The sequence below is a fragment of the Pelobates fuscus genome, chromosome 3 (assembly GCF_036172605.1).
Source record: "Pelobates fuscus isolate aPelFus1 chromosome 3, aPelFus1.pri, whole genome shotgun sequence".
In the NCBI taxonomy this organism is placed as follows: Eukaryota; Metazoa; Chordata; class Amphibia; order Anura; family Pelobatidae; genus Pelobates; species Pelobates fuscus.
Window position 1 is genome coordinate 50,162,541 of NC_086319.1, and position 21,232 is coordinate 50,183,772.

Consider the following 21,232-nt stretch of genomic DNA (forward strand, 5'->3'; position numbering starts at 1 on the left):
TCTAGATTAGCATGGTATGCCATTAAAAACAACGTTTAATAGCTTGCAATCCTCATATAATATAAAAAATGTGCCGTATAAACTGTCACGATTTGAAATGTTAAGAAAATGCTTGCAGATGCTGTCGTGGCTCTGCACGCCTGTTTATCTACGCACAAAATAAATAAAGAATCAAAAAAATAAAAAAAATAATTATTTTGTACCAAAATAAACGTAAATAACAGTTATATGTTCTTTCGAAAGTTTTTCATGAAATGAATGAGATTTGAATGAATGTATACTAGTGAGTTTGGATCTATACAAAGTCATTTCCATTATATTACCATTAGTCATGAAATCTATTTTTAAACCATGACAGGTACTGTAATTTAAACAGTCTCCGATTACATCAGGATTTTTTGTTGGTCTGCTAAAAGTCAGAATGTTTACTTAAGAATAATCCGAACGTAAAAAAAAAAAAAAAGTTGTCTTTTCTGAAGTTTATTATCAGGATGTAGTAATCTTCATGTGCCTACAGCGTGTTTTATCTTTTCTCTCTTTTTTCTTTTTTGTTAATGACAATATACTTGGGGAAGGACTAGATTTGAGTAGTTAGCTCGCTATGTTGTTAGAATTGAAAAGTCTTTGGAGACAAAGAAGTTTCTCTCCTCTCCTCCCCATCACCAGACGCTCTTATGGTTATCAGTAACATTTCACAACTCTTCAGATTAATCGCAGTTGCCACGTAAACAATGTATTGTAATGGAACGACAGACATGCCACTCTTAACAGCCTCCAAAATATAGTCCAAGAAGAATTTGAAAAGGCTCAGAGCATGAAGATTTCAGGAAATATGAAACATGGGAAACACAATAAGGGGCATTATAGCATTCATCCCATCCAACAGTTGCCAGAATTACCTTTCAGGGGATTTGAAAGAAATGCCTATTGATAAGATGGTGGACTTGAGTAGCATGCAGCTTCGAAGGTTTCCCTTACGTGTCTGTGCTTTTAAAGAGCTGGTGAAGTTGTATCTCAGTGACAATAAATTAAACAGCCTTCCTCCTGAATTGGAACTCCTTCAGAACCTCCAGATTCTGGCATTGGATTTCAACAACTTCAAGGTCCTGCCTCAAGCTGTGTGCAGTTTAAAGCAACTGTATATTCTTTACTTGGGTAACAACAAACTAAGGGACCTTCCACCAGAGATCCGTCTCCTTAAGAACCTACAGACCCTTTGGATTGAATCCAATTATCTGACGAATTTGCCAACAGTTATATGTGAGCTGTCTCTTCTCAAAGCCCTTCATGCTGGCTGCAACCCCATCCGCTACCTACCCAAAGAGCTGAAAAACCTGAAAGAATTGCGCAGCATATGGATGTCTGGAAGCCTTCTCAGTGAATTCCCACCGGTCCTGCTTGAAATGCCTTTCTTGGATATCATCGATGTGGACAGAAATGGTATCAGGTTTTTCCCAAGTCTTGTTCATTTAACTAATTTAAAACTGGTTATCTATGACCACAACCCATGTCAAAATGCTCCGAAGGTAGCAAAGGGGGTGCGGAGAGTGGGCCGATGGTCTGAGGAGACCCCAGAACTCATGAAGAAGTTTGATGTGGAAACCGAAGTTGAAAAGGCGGTGGAAATTAAGGAGACACAACCTGCCCCTACTAAAGAGAACACAAATGAGACCAATGAAAAGCCAGTGGATGTAACTACTGAACTGAATTAAATGTCAACTCTTGCTGTCAAGGTGACTTATTGTAAACCCCCATATTGGAGAAACAATTGAAGACTGCGTTCCCACTGCTGGTGTGCGTGTTGGGTGCAACTGGATTGGCTGAAGGACAATAAATACATTTAACAGGTGTACAAAACAGTTATAATTCTTTTCTTTCTGGGGAGAGAGGGCTTGTCAGGGATGTTCAATAAAATGTGAATTGTCAGGAAGTTGTAAAGTAAATTTAAACATTTAGGCTACAATTAGAGAACTGGAAACATCAATTACATTGATTTATTCCCCCCCCCCCAGAGTTTTGCTATTTTTCCCTAAAACTTGAATCCTTGACAATTCACAATTTAGTCAATAACCCTGTTTAAAAAAAGTGTATAATTCTTAAAGGAAAATTGTAATCATTGTCATTATTATTCAAAGCTCAATATTAAATATAGTATACCCTCTGTCTATATAATTTTTGGAATGTATGTTTACAAGTAAATGCCTGTTTTTTAGGATTTGGTCAGATAAGTAGTGCTTTCAATCAAGGAGGACTAAAAGATCGCTGCTTAACAAATAGGGTTAGCCATGTGATTAAATTACAATAGGCTATAATGCATATTATTGTTTATGTTCAATATTAGTAATTTAATGGGAAAAAAATATGACTGCTTTCCTTTAAGATTGTACGTAGCATCCAACCCTTATTTATTTGTCACTGGAATCTCAGTGAGACCAAAAGCAAATTAATAATGGACACTGGGCTAGCAAAGGCCGCAATGTGATACTATCCAGGCATCACTAGAGGGTGAGGCCTGAGAACATATCTAAGAATTTGCTTCACAGAGAATCCACCTTATATCACCACTGGAGGAGTGGGGGGAATTGGGTGTAGGGGGGAGAAGCTCATGGAAGGTTGTGCGATCAGACATCAAAATAGGTGAGATATCCAAAAGAGCTGTGACAAATTAAAATGTGAGAGGGAATGTGACTGACAGGGATAAGTTGGGAGGATAGGCGTATAGGGTCCATATGGTTGTGGGAGGACGGTTTATGGATTTCCATCAGGAGTATGGCTTGTCAAGATATAAAATAGCATGACAAGCTACAGAAAGATGGTGGAGAGAGACACAAGGTCCTAAAACAACATTGGGATCATCACGAAGATGAGAGTAGTAGGCACAAAATGGGTTAAAAAAAAAAATAATTTTAAGAGGGTGTGGAACAAATTGTTCTAATCCATACAAATAAATAAAATGGTGCATAGATGATACACTAGGAAGGTAAAGATAGTTACAAAAAAAATGTAATTTCATATATGATCTACATATTAATTCTAAACAGCAATTTTTAAAATGTCACTATAAAATATTTATTGACATTTATCGCAGATATAAATTCATTAAAATATGTTGAAGTATGATCAAACCAAGCTTTATTCATAATTTTATCAAATTAACACTCTGCTGACTTCCCTTCTGCACATTTGTGTTCCAAAAACGTAATATAAAAACAAAAACAAAAAAACTTAAAATACCCCAGTGTGAAAATATATACAAACACACACAACCAATCATTAACCTCCAATTCATGTACATTGTATTATTACTGTATTAATGATAATTTGGGGTTTTGCCAAAAATAACTTATTTGGTTAAAAAATAAATAAAAAAAATCTATTTCATCTATGCCACAATTCGACTATCTTACTCTAAATTCTGCAGTTTGGTTTTCTCTTCATCACAACGCACGTGTTTTTAGTGACCTAACCTTATTATGTTTACGTAAAGGATTTAAATGTATATTGGAACTTTCGCCAGCTTCCAAATAATCTAGTACTTAATGAGCACCATAAAACAAATGAGTCCCAAGTCCTTTCTGTAATACATGTTTTAGTGTTGATCCCTAAAAGGGACAGGGTTAATTTTCTGGTGACATCCATAAAATCTTTGTAATGTACTGGAAGACAAAGAAGGAAGACTCTGCATGAATGCCACTGGAACATAACTACATCCCGCCACTAGAGGTCAGCAAGCATATCACAGCTCCTTATGACAGAATTTTGGAAACTGAAGCTTACAAATAAATAAATGGCAGCCTCCACTACTGGGAAAGTTACACCAATGTTGATTGACTACTGCAATTAGACTTGCTCTGAGCACTTTGAAGCAGTCATTGTAAATTTAAAATGGTCTATAAATAAATGAAAACAGAAGTAAACATAGTGTGCCATATAATACAATTCCTTATGCTGTTAACAGACCATTATTTAAAAAAAATAAATAAAAAAAAAATTGATATTCCCCAAATGAAAAAAAAAAAATATGCATGCAATTATGCATTTTTTATTGCCAATATATCCAAAAGCAGCAAATGTGAAAATCTCTTCTCTGCAGCCTTCCCCCTCTTTCTGTGGTTGTCAAATTACAGAATTCCCAGAAAAGCTCATGATTAGGTTTTTCCCAGGCAGATGCTTTGGACAACTGCAACCCCTTATGTTTAGTTTCACTGTCATAAACAATCAGTCGTATGATTGACAGCCAGAGGATGTTAAAAAGTGACAATTTGTACCAAAAGCTGCACTTTGTCAAATGAAAATGAACGCGCTCTTCACACACAAAGCACTTCAGCAAACAGTGCTTTAGACGTCTGGAGTGTCCCTTTAACTATGCCTACTGCATGTTCAGTGGTTTTTATATGCAATCTAGTGGTCTGTTACATTGTATTACAATATTACACGAATGTTTTCTCTTATGTTCTTTTCCTGAGATTCAAGGTGGTGATATTTAACCTTTGCTGATCTTGAAGAGTCTCTATTGCGCCAAATACATAGCACTGTAGTGGTTATAGTGTTTAGAGTTGTCATTTTAACCTTCTACATACAGCACCGCAAAATACTGTCTACAATAATACCGTTATAGAAGCAAGGTTATAAAATCACACTGTGATGGCCTGCATGTAAGAAAGACAACACAAATTAGGGAAACGTTTTATTTCAGTGCGCATAATGAAAGAGTACATTATAAACACAGATGTGTACAAACTGCATCTGAGAAAGCAAAATGCATCTTCCGCAAAATAAATAAACCCAGGTACAGTATGAGAGTGATCTGCAAGTGCCTAGATGATGACTAATTATTCTGTAACTTTGCTTGTCTGGAAACCTTCTGGTCAGCCATGCAAGCAGACAGCTGGAGTCTGGTCCACAAATCCTTGGGGTTTAAAGAGTGCTTAGCAGGGATGATGGTCTGGGACACGTTTCCTAATGGGGAAATTAAATATTAATCATTCAGAAAGTGTAATTACAGAAGACTGCAACATACTGATTACAGGAAATAACACAAGAACATAGACCGACTTATTTCATGGTGTACGGCCAGCTTATTCACTTAAGTGGGAACGGTAAGGAATTCAAAGCAGTTTTCTAATTTTAAGACAAAATAGTCAAACTTTAAAAAAAAAAATCAAAAAAAAAAAAAAAAATCAGTTGACTTGTAGAATCTCCACAATACAAGAAATTCCAGATAATTCAGTTTAGTGAATAACCTGACAGAGTAGCAGGTTTTATGCTATACATTAGCAAGAGTGTCAGGACTGATTAGATGTGTTTATTAGAGATATAGCTTTGCAGAACACATAATGTGCTGTTTAATAGGAAATGTATTACACACAAATTGTGACACGGCAATGCTGAAATCTGTTTAATGGCAATGAACTGATGGGAGGGAAGCAATTAGCTTTAGGTAGATAAGTGGTTGGGTCTAATAGTAGTGTTGACAGAACATAAAGCTGAGAGTATGAATTATGGATAATACCAAGAGGTTCTGTGTTGCACATGCATTGCAGGATGATACTCCACACAATTCCTTGATCAAGCTCACAGGGAATCATGTGACATGATGGTGCAAAAGGGGTTAATAACCCTTTCTGTCACTTACCTGGGTCCAGCGCGATGTCCCTTGGCGCTGGCTCGGCTCCGTCCATGCTCCTCCTCGCCGACGTCAGCAATGGCTGCGCTCACATTAGGATTTCCCCATAGGAAAGCATTGTTCAATGCTTTCCTATGGGGATTCTGGTAACGCTAAAGACCTCATGCATAGCGGGAGGACATCCAGCATCATTTAGACAGCCACTAAAGGAGGAGTTAACCCCAGCATGTAATTATTGCAATTTATATTTACGTGCTCAGGGTTAAGGGTGATGGGACACTACACCCAGACCACTTCAATAAGCTGAAGTAGTCTGGGTGTCTACAGCATTCTTTTCCAAGACCTTTCCTGCCCAAGTGACAGTTTCTCTTTAAATGACAGTCATCATATTACAATGTTGACATGTATAGTTTTAATGCATGCAATTAAAGGAATAATTCACACCCATAAAGCACTCCCGCCTGCTTGCTAAGTAAGGAATATCCCCTATTAAAGGAACTTTATAAAAGTGCTGATTTCTATGATAATCTGCACTTTTATAATGAATTAATGAACAACTCCTGCCTGTCAGACAGCCAGTGAGGTAAGCTTCCTACTTCCGTTAGCTCCCATGAGCTAATTGAAGTGGTAGGTGCACACTGAGCCTCACTGCCACATACATCCTTCTCAGATCACAACGTTGTGCAGCGTGTGCACGGAGGGAGAGCCTCCCAATGAACAGTCTCTACCGGGGAAAAAGGGAAAGGTTTTGAAGGCTCCTTTAAGATATACACTTTAATAAAAACATGTATAAAAAATGCACACCTGTAATCATTGGGGGTATATCTACTAAATCGGAAATTCTACTTTTATGCCCATATAGATAGTGGCATGTTCCTTTAATTATACTTTGATAAATGAAACAACCGCTTGACACTTGCCCGGTCAGCTTTAGAACGTTTATGGAAACTTTCAAATCAATCACCATTGCAGTGTTCATCTTCATACCTTTAAATGTGTGTGTACCCCATTTCTCGTTTTCGGTCCTTCCACTCGAATAACAATAAGCAGCAATGTCACGACCCAAAAGTAATAACATTTTCTAATCTTCCTGTGACTCTCACATGTGGATTAAAATCCCTTCTGCAACATGCATCTTGCAGAACTTGCCATTATCCCATATAACAAAAGTATACCCATTTTGGGCTACAGCAATTGAACTAGACTCTTATTATAGCGCTGTAGCACGAATCACAGACGGTGGTTGAATGGGATAATCGCAGGTTCTGCAAGCTATGTATTGCCATATGGATTTTAAATCCACATGTGGGAAATAAAGATAAGAAATGTTATTACTATTGGGGTCTTGACATTGCTGCATATGGTTATTTATATAATCTGGATAATTGCCATTAAGTAGAAAATGTAAAATGCACTGAACATAAAAAAAAAAAAAAAAGCTATAGCAAGATATTTAGGAAATGTAATCACTCCAGGTTATATTTTTTTCCCCCCAGGGGCACAGTTTAGTGATAAAGCCCCTTTATACTGCTTTTAGCATGGGAGTCAAACATCCCAGTAATAGAGAAAGTACACAAACAGCTACCTTGGGGCTGCTTTTATGATATTATCCACGCGCAAAATCACTTCCGCAGCTTCAGCCGCACTAAGCAGAACTTGTCTTTTCACTTGGAAGCTTTCAGTTATGCCCAACTCTGCCATATCCCCAATTATGCCATTTTTCATATCTGAAAAAACAAACAAAAAACATTAACGGTTTTACAGCTGAATAGCAAAAACTAAACCAGCAACGCATTGTTTCAAAGGTTCTATAACCCATACTAGTTTTACTACACCAAATTCTATTAATGTATACTTAACCCATCACACTGCAACCATTAAGCCACAGATAAATAGGCTTTGCCTCCCAAGCCATTTTTAAATACTGTGAGCATTATGGGTAACCAAGCAGGAAATTAAAGGCAATCGATCAGCAACCAATGCATTTACCACATCAAATCGGGTAAACCAGTTTATGATCAGGAACAGTCACCCACATAAGAATGTATATAAAACAAGCCAGTGCATTACTATGAATGATCGGCTTTCTCTCATGGACATTAAGCTGCACTAAACCAGTATTGGGATTGGAAGAATTATTTTTATAAATATTTCTAAAACACACACTGTGAACCCAATGTCAACCAGTTACTTACCCAAGCCATAGGTAGACTTTCCTTCACTGTGAGCTGCTCTTAGCTGTGCTACCAGGTCAGCACTGTCATATCCGGCATTATCTGCGATAATTGTTGGCAACTAAAAACAGAAAACATTTTAAAATACATTAAAAAAATATTACAATAATATACAATACACAGAGAGGAAATTCATTAGCATACACTGCTTTAGATCATGGAAACAAAATATAGCTCGAATGACAATTACATAGCTGACATAGCTGGAGACTTGCGTCCATCAAGTTCAGCCTTCCTCACATACCGTATATACTCGCGTATAAGTCGACCCGAATACAAGTCGAGACCCCTAATTTTACCCCAAAAAACTGGGAAAACGTATTGACTCGCGTATAAGACGAGGGTGGGAAATGCAGCAGCTATTGGCAAATTTCTAAATAAAATTATATCCCCCCAAAATTATATTAATTTAATATTTATTTACAGTGTGTATATAATGAATGCGGTGTGTGTGTGTGTTTGTGTGTCTGATGCAGAGTGTGTTTGTGTGTCTGATGCAGAGCCTTGGTGGGGGGGTGGGCATTTTTATTATTTTAATATTAAATTATAATTTTTTTATATATTATATTTATTATTATTTTTAATATTAATATATTTTTATTTTATTAAAATTTTTATTTATATTTTATTCGTCCCCCCTCCCTGCTTGATACATGGCCAGGGAGGGGGACTCTCATTCCCTGGTGGTCCAGTGGATGCCACTAAGTCTTGCGGCCGCGCGGAGCGTTGCCACGGGTTAGCTCTGACCCCGCGGCTCTCAGGAGCTGCTGTGAAGGTAAGTTACAGCTCGCTGCCAGCCCCCAACAGGACCGCCGGGCTTGTAATGAGCCCGGCGGTCCTGGTCTGTATTATGGCAATATAAGTTGCCATAATACAGACACTCACTCGAGTATACACTACAGACACTCACTCAAGTATACACTACAGACACTCACTCTAGTATAAGACGAAAAAATGTGCTGAAAAACTCGTCTTATATGTTTTTGCTGTTGATCCAAAAGAAGGCAAAAAACCCAGTCTGAAGCACTTCCAATTTTTCAACAAACTAGGAAAAAATTCCTTCTTGACCCCAAATTAGCAGTCAGATGTCTCCTTGGATCAAGCAGCTATAATTACCCCACCAAGTAGAAATTATATCCCTGTATGTTATGTTTTTGCAAGTATTTATGCAATTGCAGTTTAAACATCTATATAGACTGACAAAAACACCTCTTCAGGCAGAGAATTCAATATCCTTATTGCTCTTACTGTAAATAAAAAACAAAAAAACAACAACTTTTCTTTGCCTTAGATGAAATCTCATTTCTTCGAGCCTAAATGTGTGCCTTTGTGTCTTATGTATAGCCCTGTTTATGAATAGATTTCCAGATAAAGGTTTGTACTGGCCCCGAATATATTTGTATAATGTTATCATATCCTCTCTCAGGCTCCGTTTTTCCAAACTATACAGATTTAAATTTTTTAAACCTTTCTTTGTAACTAAAATGCTCCATGCCTTTTATCAATTTTGTAACTCGTCTCTGCACTTTTTCTAGTGCCATGATATCTTTCATTAGAACAGGTTCCCAAAATTGCACAGCATATTCAAGGTGTGGTCTTACCAGCGTTTTTTAAAGAGGTAAAATTATATTTTCATCGAGAATTTATGCCCCTATTTATATATGACAAAACCTTACTGGCCTTAGCAACTGCAGATTGACATTGCATATTGCGGCCTAATTTGTTATCTGTAACAATTCCCAAATCCTTCTTGTGTGGTTATCCATAGTTCACTACCATTTAGAGTGTAAGATGCTTGTGCATTCTTAACCCCGAAGTGCATAACTTTGCATTTCTCTACATTAAATTTAATCTACCATTTTAATGCCTAGTCCCCCAATCTATCCAAATCCCTCTGCAGCAAAGCAATATCCTGCTCACATTTTATTACTTTACAAAGTTTTGTGTCATCTGCAAACACTGATACATGGCTTTCAATGCCTATTTCAAGATCATGTATAAATATGTTCAATAGAAGCGGTCCCAAAACAGAACCCTGAGGGACACCACTTATCACTTTTGTCCAGCCTGAAAATTTACCATTAATGACAACTCGTTGTACTCTATTCTTAAGCCAATGTTCTACCCAAGAACAAGAATATTAATCTAGACCAATTTCTTTTAGTTTAAAGACTAACCTATTGTGAGGAACCGTATCAAATGCCTTGGCAAAATCCAAGTAGATCACATCCACTGCAATGCCCTGATCTATACTTCTACTTACTGCTTCGTAGAATGCAATTAGGTTAGTTTGACATGACCTAGGTTTCATAAAACCACGCTGATTATTGCTAATAACAAAGTTCTTCCCAAAGAATTCCTGAAATATTATTCCTTAATAGCTGTAGCACCTTGTCTCGAGTTATCCAATCACAGTTTTGCAGCAATCATTTGCATATCGCTTGCCATAGGATCCTTATTAATATATACTGAAGAAAAATAGTTATTTAAAATTTCTGCTTTTTCCGGGTCTTCATTAGCTAACAGACCCATCTCTGTTTCTAGTGTACCTACACTTCCATTTGTAATTTTTTTTTTTAGAGTTGATGTACTTGAAAAACAAATTTGGGGTTGGTTTTGCATTCTTTGGCTATCAATTTCTCATTTTCTAGTTTAGCCACTTTAATTGCCTTTTTGCAAGCATTATTGGCTTCCTTATATCTTATATAGGATGCCTCTGATTTGTCCGATTTAAATGCCCTTTTCTTATTTTTAATCTCTTGTTTTACTTCTCTACTAAGACACATTGGTTTTAATTTGTTTCTTTTATATTTATTACCCAATGGTACATACTGAGAAATTTACCTTTCTAATTTGTTTGAATAGTTTCCATTTATCCTCAGTGTTTTTATCACTAAGGAGTTTATGACAGTCGATATGTTGTAGAGCTGCCCTAATCTTATTGAAATTGGCTTTTTAAAAATTATACCTTTTAGTATACCCCACGTGCTTTTGCTTTGAGTTTATTTCAAAAATTACCATATTGTGATCACTATTTCCCAAATGCTACCCTACTTGAATGTTGGTTAAAAGATCAACATTGTTTGTTATAACGAGTTCCAGACAAGCATCCTTTCTAGTTGGTGCTTGTACCAGTTGTGACATAAAGGTGTCATTTAACACATTAAAAAAACGGATTCCACTTGCTAAAGTACTAGTCCCTCTATCCCAATTTGTGTCCTGGTAATTAAAATCTCCAATAATTAACGTGTTACCCCGATTTGCAGCTTTCCCAATTTGCTCTAACAGCTGTTCTTCCTCATTAATATTTACATTAGGTGGTTTATAACATATCCCAACCAATAACGTATTTCCCTTTGTTTGCCCCAAGCAGATATCTACCCATAAAGCTTCCACATTATCCTCGTCACACTCCACATGCCTAAGATTTGACTTTAACTCATGGTTGACATACAAACATACCCCACCACTCTTCTTGTTTTTCCTATCCTTCCTAAATAACGTGTACCCATTTAAGTTAACTGCCCAGTCATGTGTCTCATCCCACCATGTTTCTGTTATGCCTATTATATCATATTGTTTAGTGTATGCTATTGCCCCTAGTTCCCCCATTTTGTTATATAGGCTCCTTGCATGAGTAAGCATACATTTAATATTATCATGAGTCATTTGTACTTTTTGTGAATTATCAATATTACATACCTCCCTCTGTTCTGAGCTTCCCCTCCCCCTTATACTGCACTAAAGCCCATCTCCTTTCTATCCTATCTCCATTTTCTAGATTGCTTTGACCCTCCCCCCCCCCCCTACTACTAGTTTAAAATCTCCTCCAACCTTCTAGCCATCCTATCCCCCCAGCACAGCAGACCCTCTTCCATTTAGGTGCAATCCATCGTGACTATACAGGTTGTACCCAAGTGCAAAATTGTCCCAGTGTTATAAAAACCCACAACCCTCTTTCCTGCACCAAGACTTCAGCCACGCATTGACCTCTCTAATCTCCCGCTGCCTTTCTGCTGTAGCGCGCGGCACAGGTAATATTTCTGAAAAAATTACCTTGGAGGTCCTTTTCTTTAGCTTACTTCCTAGTTCCCTGAACTCATTCTTTAGGACCTTCCATTTTCCTCTGACTTTGTCATTGGTACCAATATGGACCATGACAGCTGGGTCATCCCCAGCCCCTCCCAATAATCCCTCCACTGTGTTGGCAACATACCGACCCGAGCACCCAGGAGACAGCAAACTGTCCGGTTTAATCGATCAGAGTGGCAGATTACCCTGGGTAGGTTTTTAACAATGTTATGAAATTATGACATTTAAGAGTCAACAAAAGAAAGTTTTAGTGATACCAACACCCTCTCATTGCTTCTGCTACTTACCATCTGCAGTGCTTTAACAAACGATTCCATGGACACTGCCTCTTTCCCTGGGGTCCTCGTTGCAAGTTCTGCTACAGCATTTGCCATCAGCATCTCTGAGCACCCTGGATAATCACAATGATTTCTATTTAACATCGAGGATGCACAACTGTTCAACAAGATGTTCCTACTAGAAATTAATATTACCTCCTCCATATACTGTCCTGGTATCTTTCACTGTCTGAGAAAGTACGCACAGAGCATCATGCAAGGACCTCTCGGCTTCATCTAAAATCTGTTGCGTTGCACCGCGAAGAACAATAGTACAAGCTTCACCTGGTAAAGGTACAAAGTGAAAACAAACATGCTTAGCTCTCCCAAACAACATTTCAAACACTGGCAGATTTTCTTTTTTATACTATGTGAGCTGCAATTAACATTAAACAAGAAAACACGGCAGATTTAACAAGACTGCGAGAGGCAGAGTGGATTATACAAATCTAAATAACATTTTTAACTCCGCCAAAAACATCACATTTATTGGACAAGAGAAAATACCAGTAGGCTTAAAACATGATGCGTATAAATTTTTTTTTTTTTTACAGTTCTGTTTTTGCTAGTCTTTATTCAAAAATGAATGCTGTGCTTACCCATTGCAACACCAGAGAAGTGAATTAGCTTATCCTCTCCAATCATTACTTCTTCAATCAGTTTGCAGCTTCCAAGCTTTACCAGCTCTGGATGATCAAAGGTGGATGCAATTTCACCACCTGAAAGGCAAGGGTGCAGAAATGAAGAATTAACATGTCGTTTTATTCCCACTTATTAGAAGAAAAAAAAAAGTCACGAAAAACCATGGACATATAAGATATCAAAAAGAAACACAAGTCGGCACAGCGCTGACATATACTTCAAGTCACCAGGACCAGAGTAATTAGGATCCATCACTTAACTAGATGCTACTTTATGGGGAGCAATGTGAGTGGGGTAAGCATTTACCCATGTTTTAGATAGTGGTCAATGAATTGAATTCTCATAGTATCCCTCCACACACTGCTGGTGTGAGAGGAATGAAGGAACTTTTAGACCATAGCATCTTAAGTGATTGCAAAACGGTTACAGGTAGTGTTAATAATATTTAAGAATGTTGTACTGTGTGTTTTGAGCAAATGAATGTCTTGTCTAAATGTTTAGAGAGGAAATATTAAACAAAATTGCAGTTCAGAAATGCAGAATAAAAACAAAATAAAAAAGCCACAGCATTCTTACATTCTAGAAGCCAAGTGAACAAGTTTCATACCTGTTACAAGAGCTAAACGTTCCACACCAGCAAAATCGGCATGTTCAATGGCCATTACACCAGCTGCACCAAATAGCTGCTCCGGGTAATTATAAATCAGCTGTCTACAAACAGAAAAGTACACAGACAGTGATGCAATTTAAAAAGACAGTAACCACACAAAATACAATAAATATTCTCCAACTGTCTATATGCATGGATAGTGGAACTTGGCATGCAAATTATCATTACCACAACACGGATTATGATTTGAGATATTTAAATATATAAAATAGAGGTCCAGGATACAGATTTGCAAATAGAATCCAGTTTGATTTACCGGTTAATAAAGCAGTTAATGCCATGCTTTAGAATACGGTCCACTTTGTCTTTCATCTTTTCTTTCTCTGCCTGCTCGATATCTGCCACCTTTGCTGTAGAGTCCACACGTACACGTGAGCCAAACACCTGTTACAATAAACACATTAAAAAGAGGTACGATGAAAAATATATGAGTTTTAAAAGAAAAGACCAGTTTCCACTAAACATACCTTTATTTTGTCAGTGTCCATTCCTGTGTTGGCAATTAGAATCTTTGCATTTTCTATACGTTTGGGCTGGTTTACACCAATTTTCTTATCCAACAAAAATCCTTGAGAAAAATATGATAAAAAGGGTTTTCACTATATAGCATACAGGTTTAAAATATTACTATAGCAAAAGAAATAAAATACAAAAAAAACATTTACACACAGACAATTTCACATCAGTACAATTGTTTAAAAGAGAAAACCGCAAAATATACAATACTGTTTTCATTTTTTATGTGTATGTTCATGTACCTTCATCCAGGTAAGATTCTGTCAAACTTCCACCCAACTTCTTAATAATGTGAATAGCTTCCAGATTGCCAGAGCCTTTCAACCTAAGAACAGCTTCTACGGCTAGCTTAGCAAAGTGATCTTTATGGTGAGTGAGCAGTTTGGAAGACAAAGTTGTGCGAGAAATATTCAAAAGGTCAGCACGGAACTTCTCTTCATCACTCCTAAAATAATGCAACACAGAGAAATGTATCAATTAAAAATGTTTTAGCACCAACATGTAGAAACACTTAAAAACAACTATCACCCATTGTAACATTAACAAGTTACAGAATATATTTAGGAGACAATAACTCATGAGTGCACAGTAATTAACTATCTACGTGCATGTTTATATAAAAAAATCAAGCAGTCACTGATGTCAATCTGACTTCGATTGTGGAACTCATGCATGGTATATTCAAATTTTTTTGCCATTTATTATATTCTAAATATACAGCTATATGGTCTTTATAAAGTGGTCTAAATTGGCGCTTTACAAAAAAAAAAATCACTGTGGTCCATGGTTGAACAGATTTGCCCTTGATAACCTGGAAGTGTAATTTGCAAAATTCACACTTTTTTTTCAGTCAGACGACCTTAAAATAGAAGAACAGAAAACAGTAGTGCCCACAGACTCGCTGCATCTTAACCACAATAAAAAGTAGTGGTTATGGTGCCTGGAGTGGGACCAGTGGAAGGTAGTTTTCTTTTATGAAGAAACAAAACACTATACAGGACAGTACAAGGATGAAAATCAGGCCTTTACATTTATCATTGGAATTCTTAGTATAGTTTAATACAATAAATGGTGTCTCAGGCAAAGCCTGTCTGAGCAATACCCACACACCACTGTATGGTCAACATATTTAAACTCACCCATTATCCACTGCGGCTTTCAGGAGTGCTTCCCTGGCAACCTGGGTTGCTTTTCTCCATCCAGCAATTATGGTCTGTGGATGAATCTTCCTGGCCACCAAATTTTCAGCTTCCTGACAAGTATTAAAAAAAATTACAAGTATCAGCAATACTTTCAAATTTCATTTAGATAGATTTTACCCTGTTTTTGTATTAATGCAATATCGGGCTATACAGCTTTAAAAGGAAACTATGGAAATAACCAGCACTGTTACAGAACAAGAATACAAAAAAGTCTTTAAACCAAGTCCCTTCAAAGCTTCTACACAGGGCTTTTAAGTTGGATGCCAAGAAACACATTTACAGTACGTTTGTTCCTTAGAAACCAGACAATCACAGATCACAATTTTCTTACTCTGAGCAACTCTGCTGCCAACACTGTCACAGAGGTGGTTCCATCGCCTACTTCATCATCCTGGACTTTGGACATGTCTAGCAAAGAAAAGTACAAGTTAATACAGAGAACAAAACCAAAGCATAAAATAAACTGCAGAACATGTTCAGTCAATAAATGCATGTAAACCTACCAACCAAAACCTGGGCAGCAGGATTGTCAATGCCGATAGCCTTCAGAATAGTTGCACCATCATTGGTTACAGTTACAATGCTATCTCGACCACCACTCAGGAGAATCTTGTCCTAATGCATGAGAGGAAAGTATTCTCTATATTACATGAATATAGAACAGAGTCAGGCATGCCAGTAGAGTGGGATTAACTGCCTGCTGCTTAATGGTGCATTAAAGAGGACTCGAAGTTACTGCCCTCTCAACACATTGAGTTTAGTTTTATCTAACAAACACAGACATGTAGCTAAGAAACAAGAAAAGAAGCTAGGATGGACCGATTCAGTTAAAGTTATATACTACTTCTTTAAGATGGTTTATTAGTTGAATAACGAATGTCATCTAGCAGAATATTTTACTAATATTAAAAAGGTCTACATATTTGTGTCGGTCTCTAAATTAATGTAATGTGAAAATCACAATAAAATAATGAAAATCAAAAGGAAAAAACCCTCAAAAGCACAATGCAAAAACTAATTGAGAAATGCTAAGTATGCCAAGCAAACTATAACAAAGTTTTTAAGAAGAAGAAAAAAAAAAAAATCATAAGTGTTTTGAAAAATATTTAAAACAATATATGTCCAACTGACTGCACAGGTGCACGTGCAAGTAACAGCCATAGAACATATTAACGCATTAATTGTAGATTATATTTTTCCCACTTACCATTCCTTTAGGTCCCAGAGTGCTCTTAACCAAGTCTCCAATTGCAATTGCTCCAACAAATGAGGACTAGAAGACAGATTAAAAAAAATTAAAAAATTTGGTAAATACCACATCAATGGGAAATCCTACTTTATTCAGATCCATATTTGCTATTGCACTTGGTGTTTGCCTGCATTATCATTTTCTTGTGTACAATAAATATACAAACAAGGCAATGATAACATTAACCTCTTTAACCCAATGATCAAAGAACACCTTGAATTCAAGCTATATGTTTGTTTGACCATAATTTAAGGGTTTCTCTTCAAGCGCCCCGATAAATAGAATGTGACGGCAGATAAGAACCATTCGGCCCATCTAGTCTATCTAAATACTTTTCTTAGTCCTTGGCCATATCTTATAGCTAGGATAGATTGCCTTATGCCACACACACACACAGAAGTCTCCACTGTACCACCTAGTACTTGGGCAGGAGGGGGCGTTATGGCAGTGAATCAGAGGCTATACCTTTGAAGATGGCAAATGTGAGTGTGAGCTAATCGTAGCCAGATGTTTGGCAACTAAAGTCTCCATGATGCTCATATTCCTGGCACTTACTGCATACAGGAGCAACAATAAAACCCTGAAAAGTATGTTGTGTGTATTTGGCTCTGGATTTAAGGAAATCTGTCACGTCTTGGGTTAATAAAAGCCGAGAAGCCATGGCTACCTTCCCCTCCAGGGGACATCAGGCATTACTTTATTTTTATGAAACATCCCACGGAATCATTCATTCTGAGACATGTTTAGCTGTTCACAAAATGACCTATATTACTATACTTACCAGACGAGCTGTTTCTGCCCTTTCTTCATCAGCTCCAGCTCTAAATATATTCATGGGTGCTAGCGAAAGAGAAGCCTGTGGGAACATCAAACAAAGAAATTGTAAAGTTCAGCAATATCTATATGTTCAGTCAGTGAGAGAAGTGTCGCTGAACTCTGTAATTAGCAGAATGAAATATTTACATTAGCAAAAATTAACATACGCTGTTAGACTCTCCCATGTAACTGATGCAGTAACACCCCCAAGTTATATTCTGCAATCCAAGGAGATTCCAACGTGCTATTTCTTAAAGGAAATCTATAGTCCCGAAAATAATTGTTTTTTGGATACTTCTGTCCATCTCCCTTAGGATTTAAAATATTATATTTACGATTACTTACCTTGTTTTCAGCGCAGGGACTCCTCTACCATAGCCGCTGCTCTGCCTTCGAAGAAGACAACATGCCTGATGATGTCTCGATATCTGCTCAAATCCAACGCTCATAAAGAAGCAATGGAGTGTAACTATGCTGACCTCCTCCATTCAAAAGCTGCTATCAACAGTGTTTGATTCTAGGACTGAGTCTCACTTCATTCTGGAGGAGGAAGCACCTCTAGTGCCTGTTAGGAAAACTGACTTTCCTTCTACTTTCTTACAATGCTCAACACCAATACGTGTAATGTTATAAAATGAAAGACATATTTGCAAAAAATGAGAATTGCTCGTAATTCGAAATTAATTTAAAAATTTAGGTCAAACAAGCCAAATTAGAAAGATTATGTTTTCGGTTTGGCTAATTTGGCCCTAAACTAACAATTCCCAGCAAATCACACTTTATAGTCAAAGAACATACCAACCTGCATGATGCAGAGGTTGCTACCTTCCCCGAGCCGCAGCTATGTGCACACCAGGGAAAGGTAATTCAAAAAGAATTTGAATAGATGTTTTTTTTTATGGCTTTTTTTGTGCATAATATTATATATATATATATATATATATATATATATATATATATCAGAAAAGAACGCATTACGTGGACTTTGTAGAGTTGAAAATAAGACTTAAAGGAACACTAGTCACCTAAATTACTTTAGCTAAATAAAGCAGTTTTAGTGTATAGATCATTCCCGTGCAATTCACTGCTGAATTCACTGTCATTTAGGAGTTAAATCACTGTCTGTTTATGCAGCCCTAGCCACACCTCCCCTGGCTATGATTGACAGAGCCTGCATGAACAAAAACTGGTTTCACTTTCAAACAGATGTAATTTACCTTAAATAATTGTATCTCAATCTCTAAATTGAACTTTAAATCACATACAGGAGGCTCTTGCAGTGTCTAGCAAGCTATTAACATAGCAGGGGATAAGAAAATCTTAATTAAACAGAACTTGCAATAAAGAAAGCCTAAATAGGGCTCTCTTTACAGGAAGTGTTTATGGAAGGCTGTGCAAGTCACATGCAGGGAGGTGTGACTAGGGTTCATAAACAAAGGGATTTGACTCCTAAATGGCAGAGGATTGAGCAGTGAGGCTGCAGGGGCATGTTCTATACACCAAAACTGCTTCATTAAGCTAAAGTTGTTCAGGTGACTATAGTGTCCCTTTAAGCTAAAGTTGTTCAGGTGACTATAGTGTCCCTTTAAGCTAAAGTTGTTCAGGTGACTATAGTGTCCCTTTAAGCTAAAGTTGTTCAGGTGACTATAGTGTCCCTTTAAGCTAAAGTTGTTCAGGTGACTATAGTGTCCCTTTAAGCTAAAGTTGTTCAGGTGACTATAGTGTCCCTTTAAGCTAAAGTTGTTCAGGTGACTATAGTGTCCCTTTAACTTTTACTTAATCAACCTTGTCTGTCCTGATGAAAGCTCCATGTGGGAGTGGAAAACGTTGACATCATTTTATGGATTAAATAAAAGTAAAATCTTATTTTCAACTCGACAAAGTCCCTGGAGAGCGTTTTTTTTCCTGCTCATTATACATAATTTGCCAGACCAGCACTGGGGATTACTGAAGGTGACCGAGGAGTGCAAGCCTTTTGGGGGGAGGGGTGGGTGTGTATATATATATATATATATATATTTTTTTTTTTTTTTAATGTTTATTCACATATTTTACCTAGATCTTAGCTTTGCGTTATGACATTCCCACAGATATTAAAGGATCTCTGTATGCACTAAAACCATCACAGGTCAGTGTCGTGGTTATAGTGCACTGAGATTATGCTGATTCCCCCCCCCCCCCCCCCTTCCCTGGACTATATGGGAACATTTTACCAAATCTAATGTTCTCCCTGGTACCCATACGCTGGACAGCAATCCGAGTGCAGTGGGCGGATTAGCCTGGCGCACTGTCCAAATACTGTTGTCCAAGTTGGATGTAATTGCTAATGCTGAGGTTTAATCTCAATATTATTAAGGTGGTTGAGATGAGGCAGTTTATGGCTGCGGATGAGAAAAACAGATTTTGTGAACCTGCTTCTTGTATGACAAAAATAATGGGAGACAGAATCCCTACTGCCACACTGTGTTGTAGTGCCCTTTTAAAGAGAAATACAAAGCACCAAAACCACATAATCTACAAGCAGCTCTGTCATCCAACCTCCAAAAATGAGTATTTCACAAATATAAAATCTTTAGGAAATACTCACATTGACTATGTTGGAATTTCACTGATGTACCAAGACAAAAAAAGAATTATCAGGAAAAGAGTTTTTTTTGTTTAAACCAGTACACTACAGATTGAGTGAAATAGTAACCTTGGAATTCCTAATATTTCTACACTATTGGAAGTATCTCAGCAATGCCTCTCTGTGCAACAGAAAATAGGACAATTTTATCTGCACAGTTCTCAAAATTAGGGGATAGCCATTTTATTAACACAACTGAACTTGGAAGATATTGGCATATTGGGGACAGAAACACAGTTGTGAAACTTTCCATCTGATACACTATATAGTAAGTGTCACAGTTCTAGAACAAAGCAGCCCTATTTGTATGGGCATATACTTTGCTTATTTTTCTCTCTTCAGATTTTTTTTAATATTGATTCCATACTAATAATGTTATTTGTAACATAGATCTGTCAATAACTTCCAAATTTTAACTGTGCAACAGACTCTTCACATCTTAATCACAGAGCTGTAGTGCCTTTTACTTGGGGTACCCCTTAAATCTAGCTTCTAATGGGGTTTATTCACTAAGCGATGCACAGGAGTAGTAGGAATAGCACAGTAAATGGATGACAGGATAGTGACAGGGTGGGCTGCAAACCTTATTATTAATAATTACTCTTTAACCAGGGTCTTACTATGCCCGCTGGGGCCTGAATAGACATCCAGTGAGGGGAAGAGGGGGCATTTGGTAGGGGGGCCCACCATGAAAACCCTATAACAAGGGCCTGGGGCTGCAGGGAGGGGTCCTGAGCTAGGAGACACGCGGTGCTGGAGACACTGGCCCTCCTGGACACAGAGCTCGGGCGCCTGAGTAAGGGCCACATGTGGACAGGAGGAAGATGGCGACAGGCGGTGTCAGTCACAGTAACATACTCACCATGATTACAGCGGACACACAATGGCAGAGAACACGCTACTTCTGCAACCGCCGGCTTCTGACAGGAAGTGTCGCACCAGCTAACCGTAAAGAGGAGGGCACAGAACTCACTAGAACAGGCAGGGCCGAGGCAGGAGACGCCATTTTGGAAATGGGAAAAATTACCGACGGGAGTCTACGTTATGACGAGTGCGAGATACATTTGGAGGCGTGAACCTGGCGGAGTTTTATATTGTAGTACATTTATGAGATATAATGAGCGCGTGCATAGTCCGCTCGCTTGAGTTTCTGAATGGTAGCCTGTTGCCCATTTCAAACATGGCCTCCCAGGACTCCTCCAGCCTGCTGGCTGTTGCAGAGCATGTTTCCTTGTAAGGTTC

At 37.7% G+C, this 21,232-nt stretch overlaps 2 protein-coding genes across 2 annotated transcripts; one reads left to right on the top strand and one right to left on the bottom strand.

The window, feature by feature from the left end:
• Positions 1–629: 629 nt before the first annotated feature.
• LRRC10 (leucine rich repeat containing 10) lies at positions 630–3,811 on the top strand. Its single transcript, XM_063447020.1, has one exon. It carries the CDS (start codon positions 840–842, stop codon positions 1,710–1,712), a length of 873 nt encoding a protein of 290 aa, XP_063303090.1. The 5' UTR covers positions 630–839; the 3' UTR covers positions 1,713–3,811.
• Positions 3,812–4,674: 863 nt separating this feature from the next.
• CCT2 (chaperonin containing TCP1 subunit 2) lies at positions 4,675–20,944 on the bottom strand. The gene is made up of 16 exons (XM_063447019.1): positions 20,853–20,944; positions 17,330–17,404; positions 16,507–16,572; positions 15,803–15,914; positions 15,631–15,707; positions 15,237–15,349; positions 14,340–14,542; positions 14,049–14,149; positions 13,838–13,965; positions 13,519–13,622; positions 12,869–12,988; positions 12,426–12,554; positions 12,240–12,343; positions 7,822–7,921; positions 7,212–7,353; positions 4,675–4,959 (listed from the first exon to the last, which is right to left on the bottom strand). Exons 1-16 carry the CDS (start codon positions 20,853–20,855, stop codon positions 4,929–4,931), a joined length of 1,608 nt encoding a protein of 535 aa, XP_063303089.1. The 5' UTR covers positions 20,856–20,944; the 3' UTR covers positions 4,675–4,928.
• Between the last annotated feature and the right edge of the window lie 288 nt (positions 20,945–21,232).

Coding starts and splice junctions, on each gene's coding strand:
- LRRC10 (XM_063447020.1), top strand. CDS start 840: ATGGGAAACACAATAAGGGGCATTATAGCATTCATCCCATCCAACAGT.
- CCT2 (XM_063447019.1), bottom strand. Junction 15,915..16,506: donor CTCTGGGACCTAAAGGAATG/GTAAGTGGGAAA, acceptor CTCATGCATTAG/GACAAGATTCTCCTGAGTGG. Junction 12,344..12,425: donor CAGGACAGTATATGGAGGAG/GTAATATTAATT, acceptor GTGATTATCCAG/GGTGCTCAGAGATGCTGATG.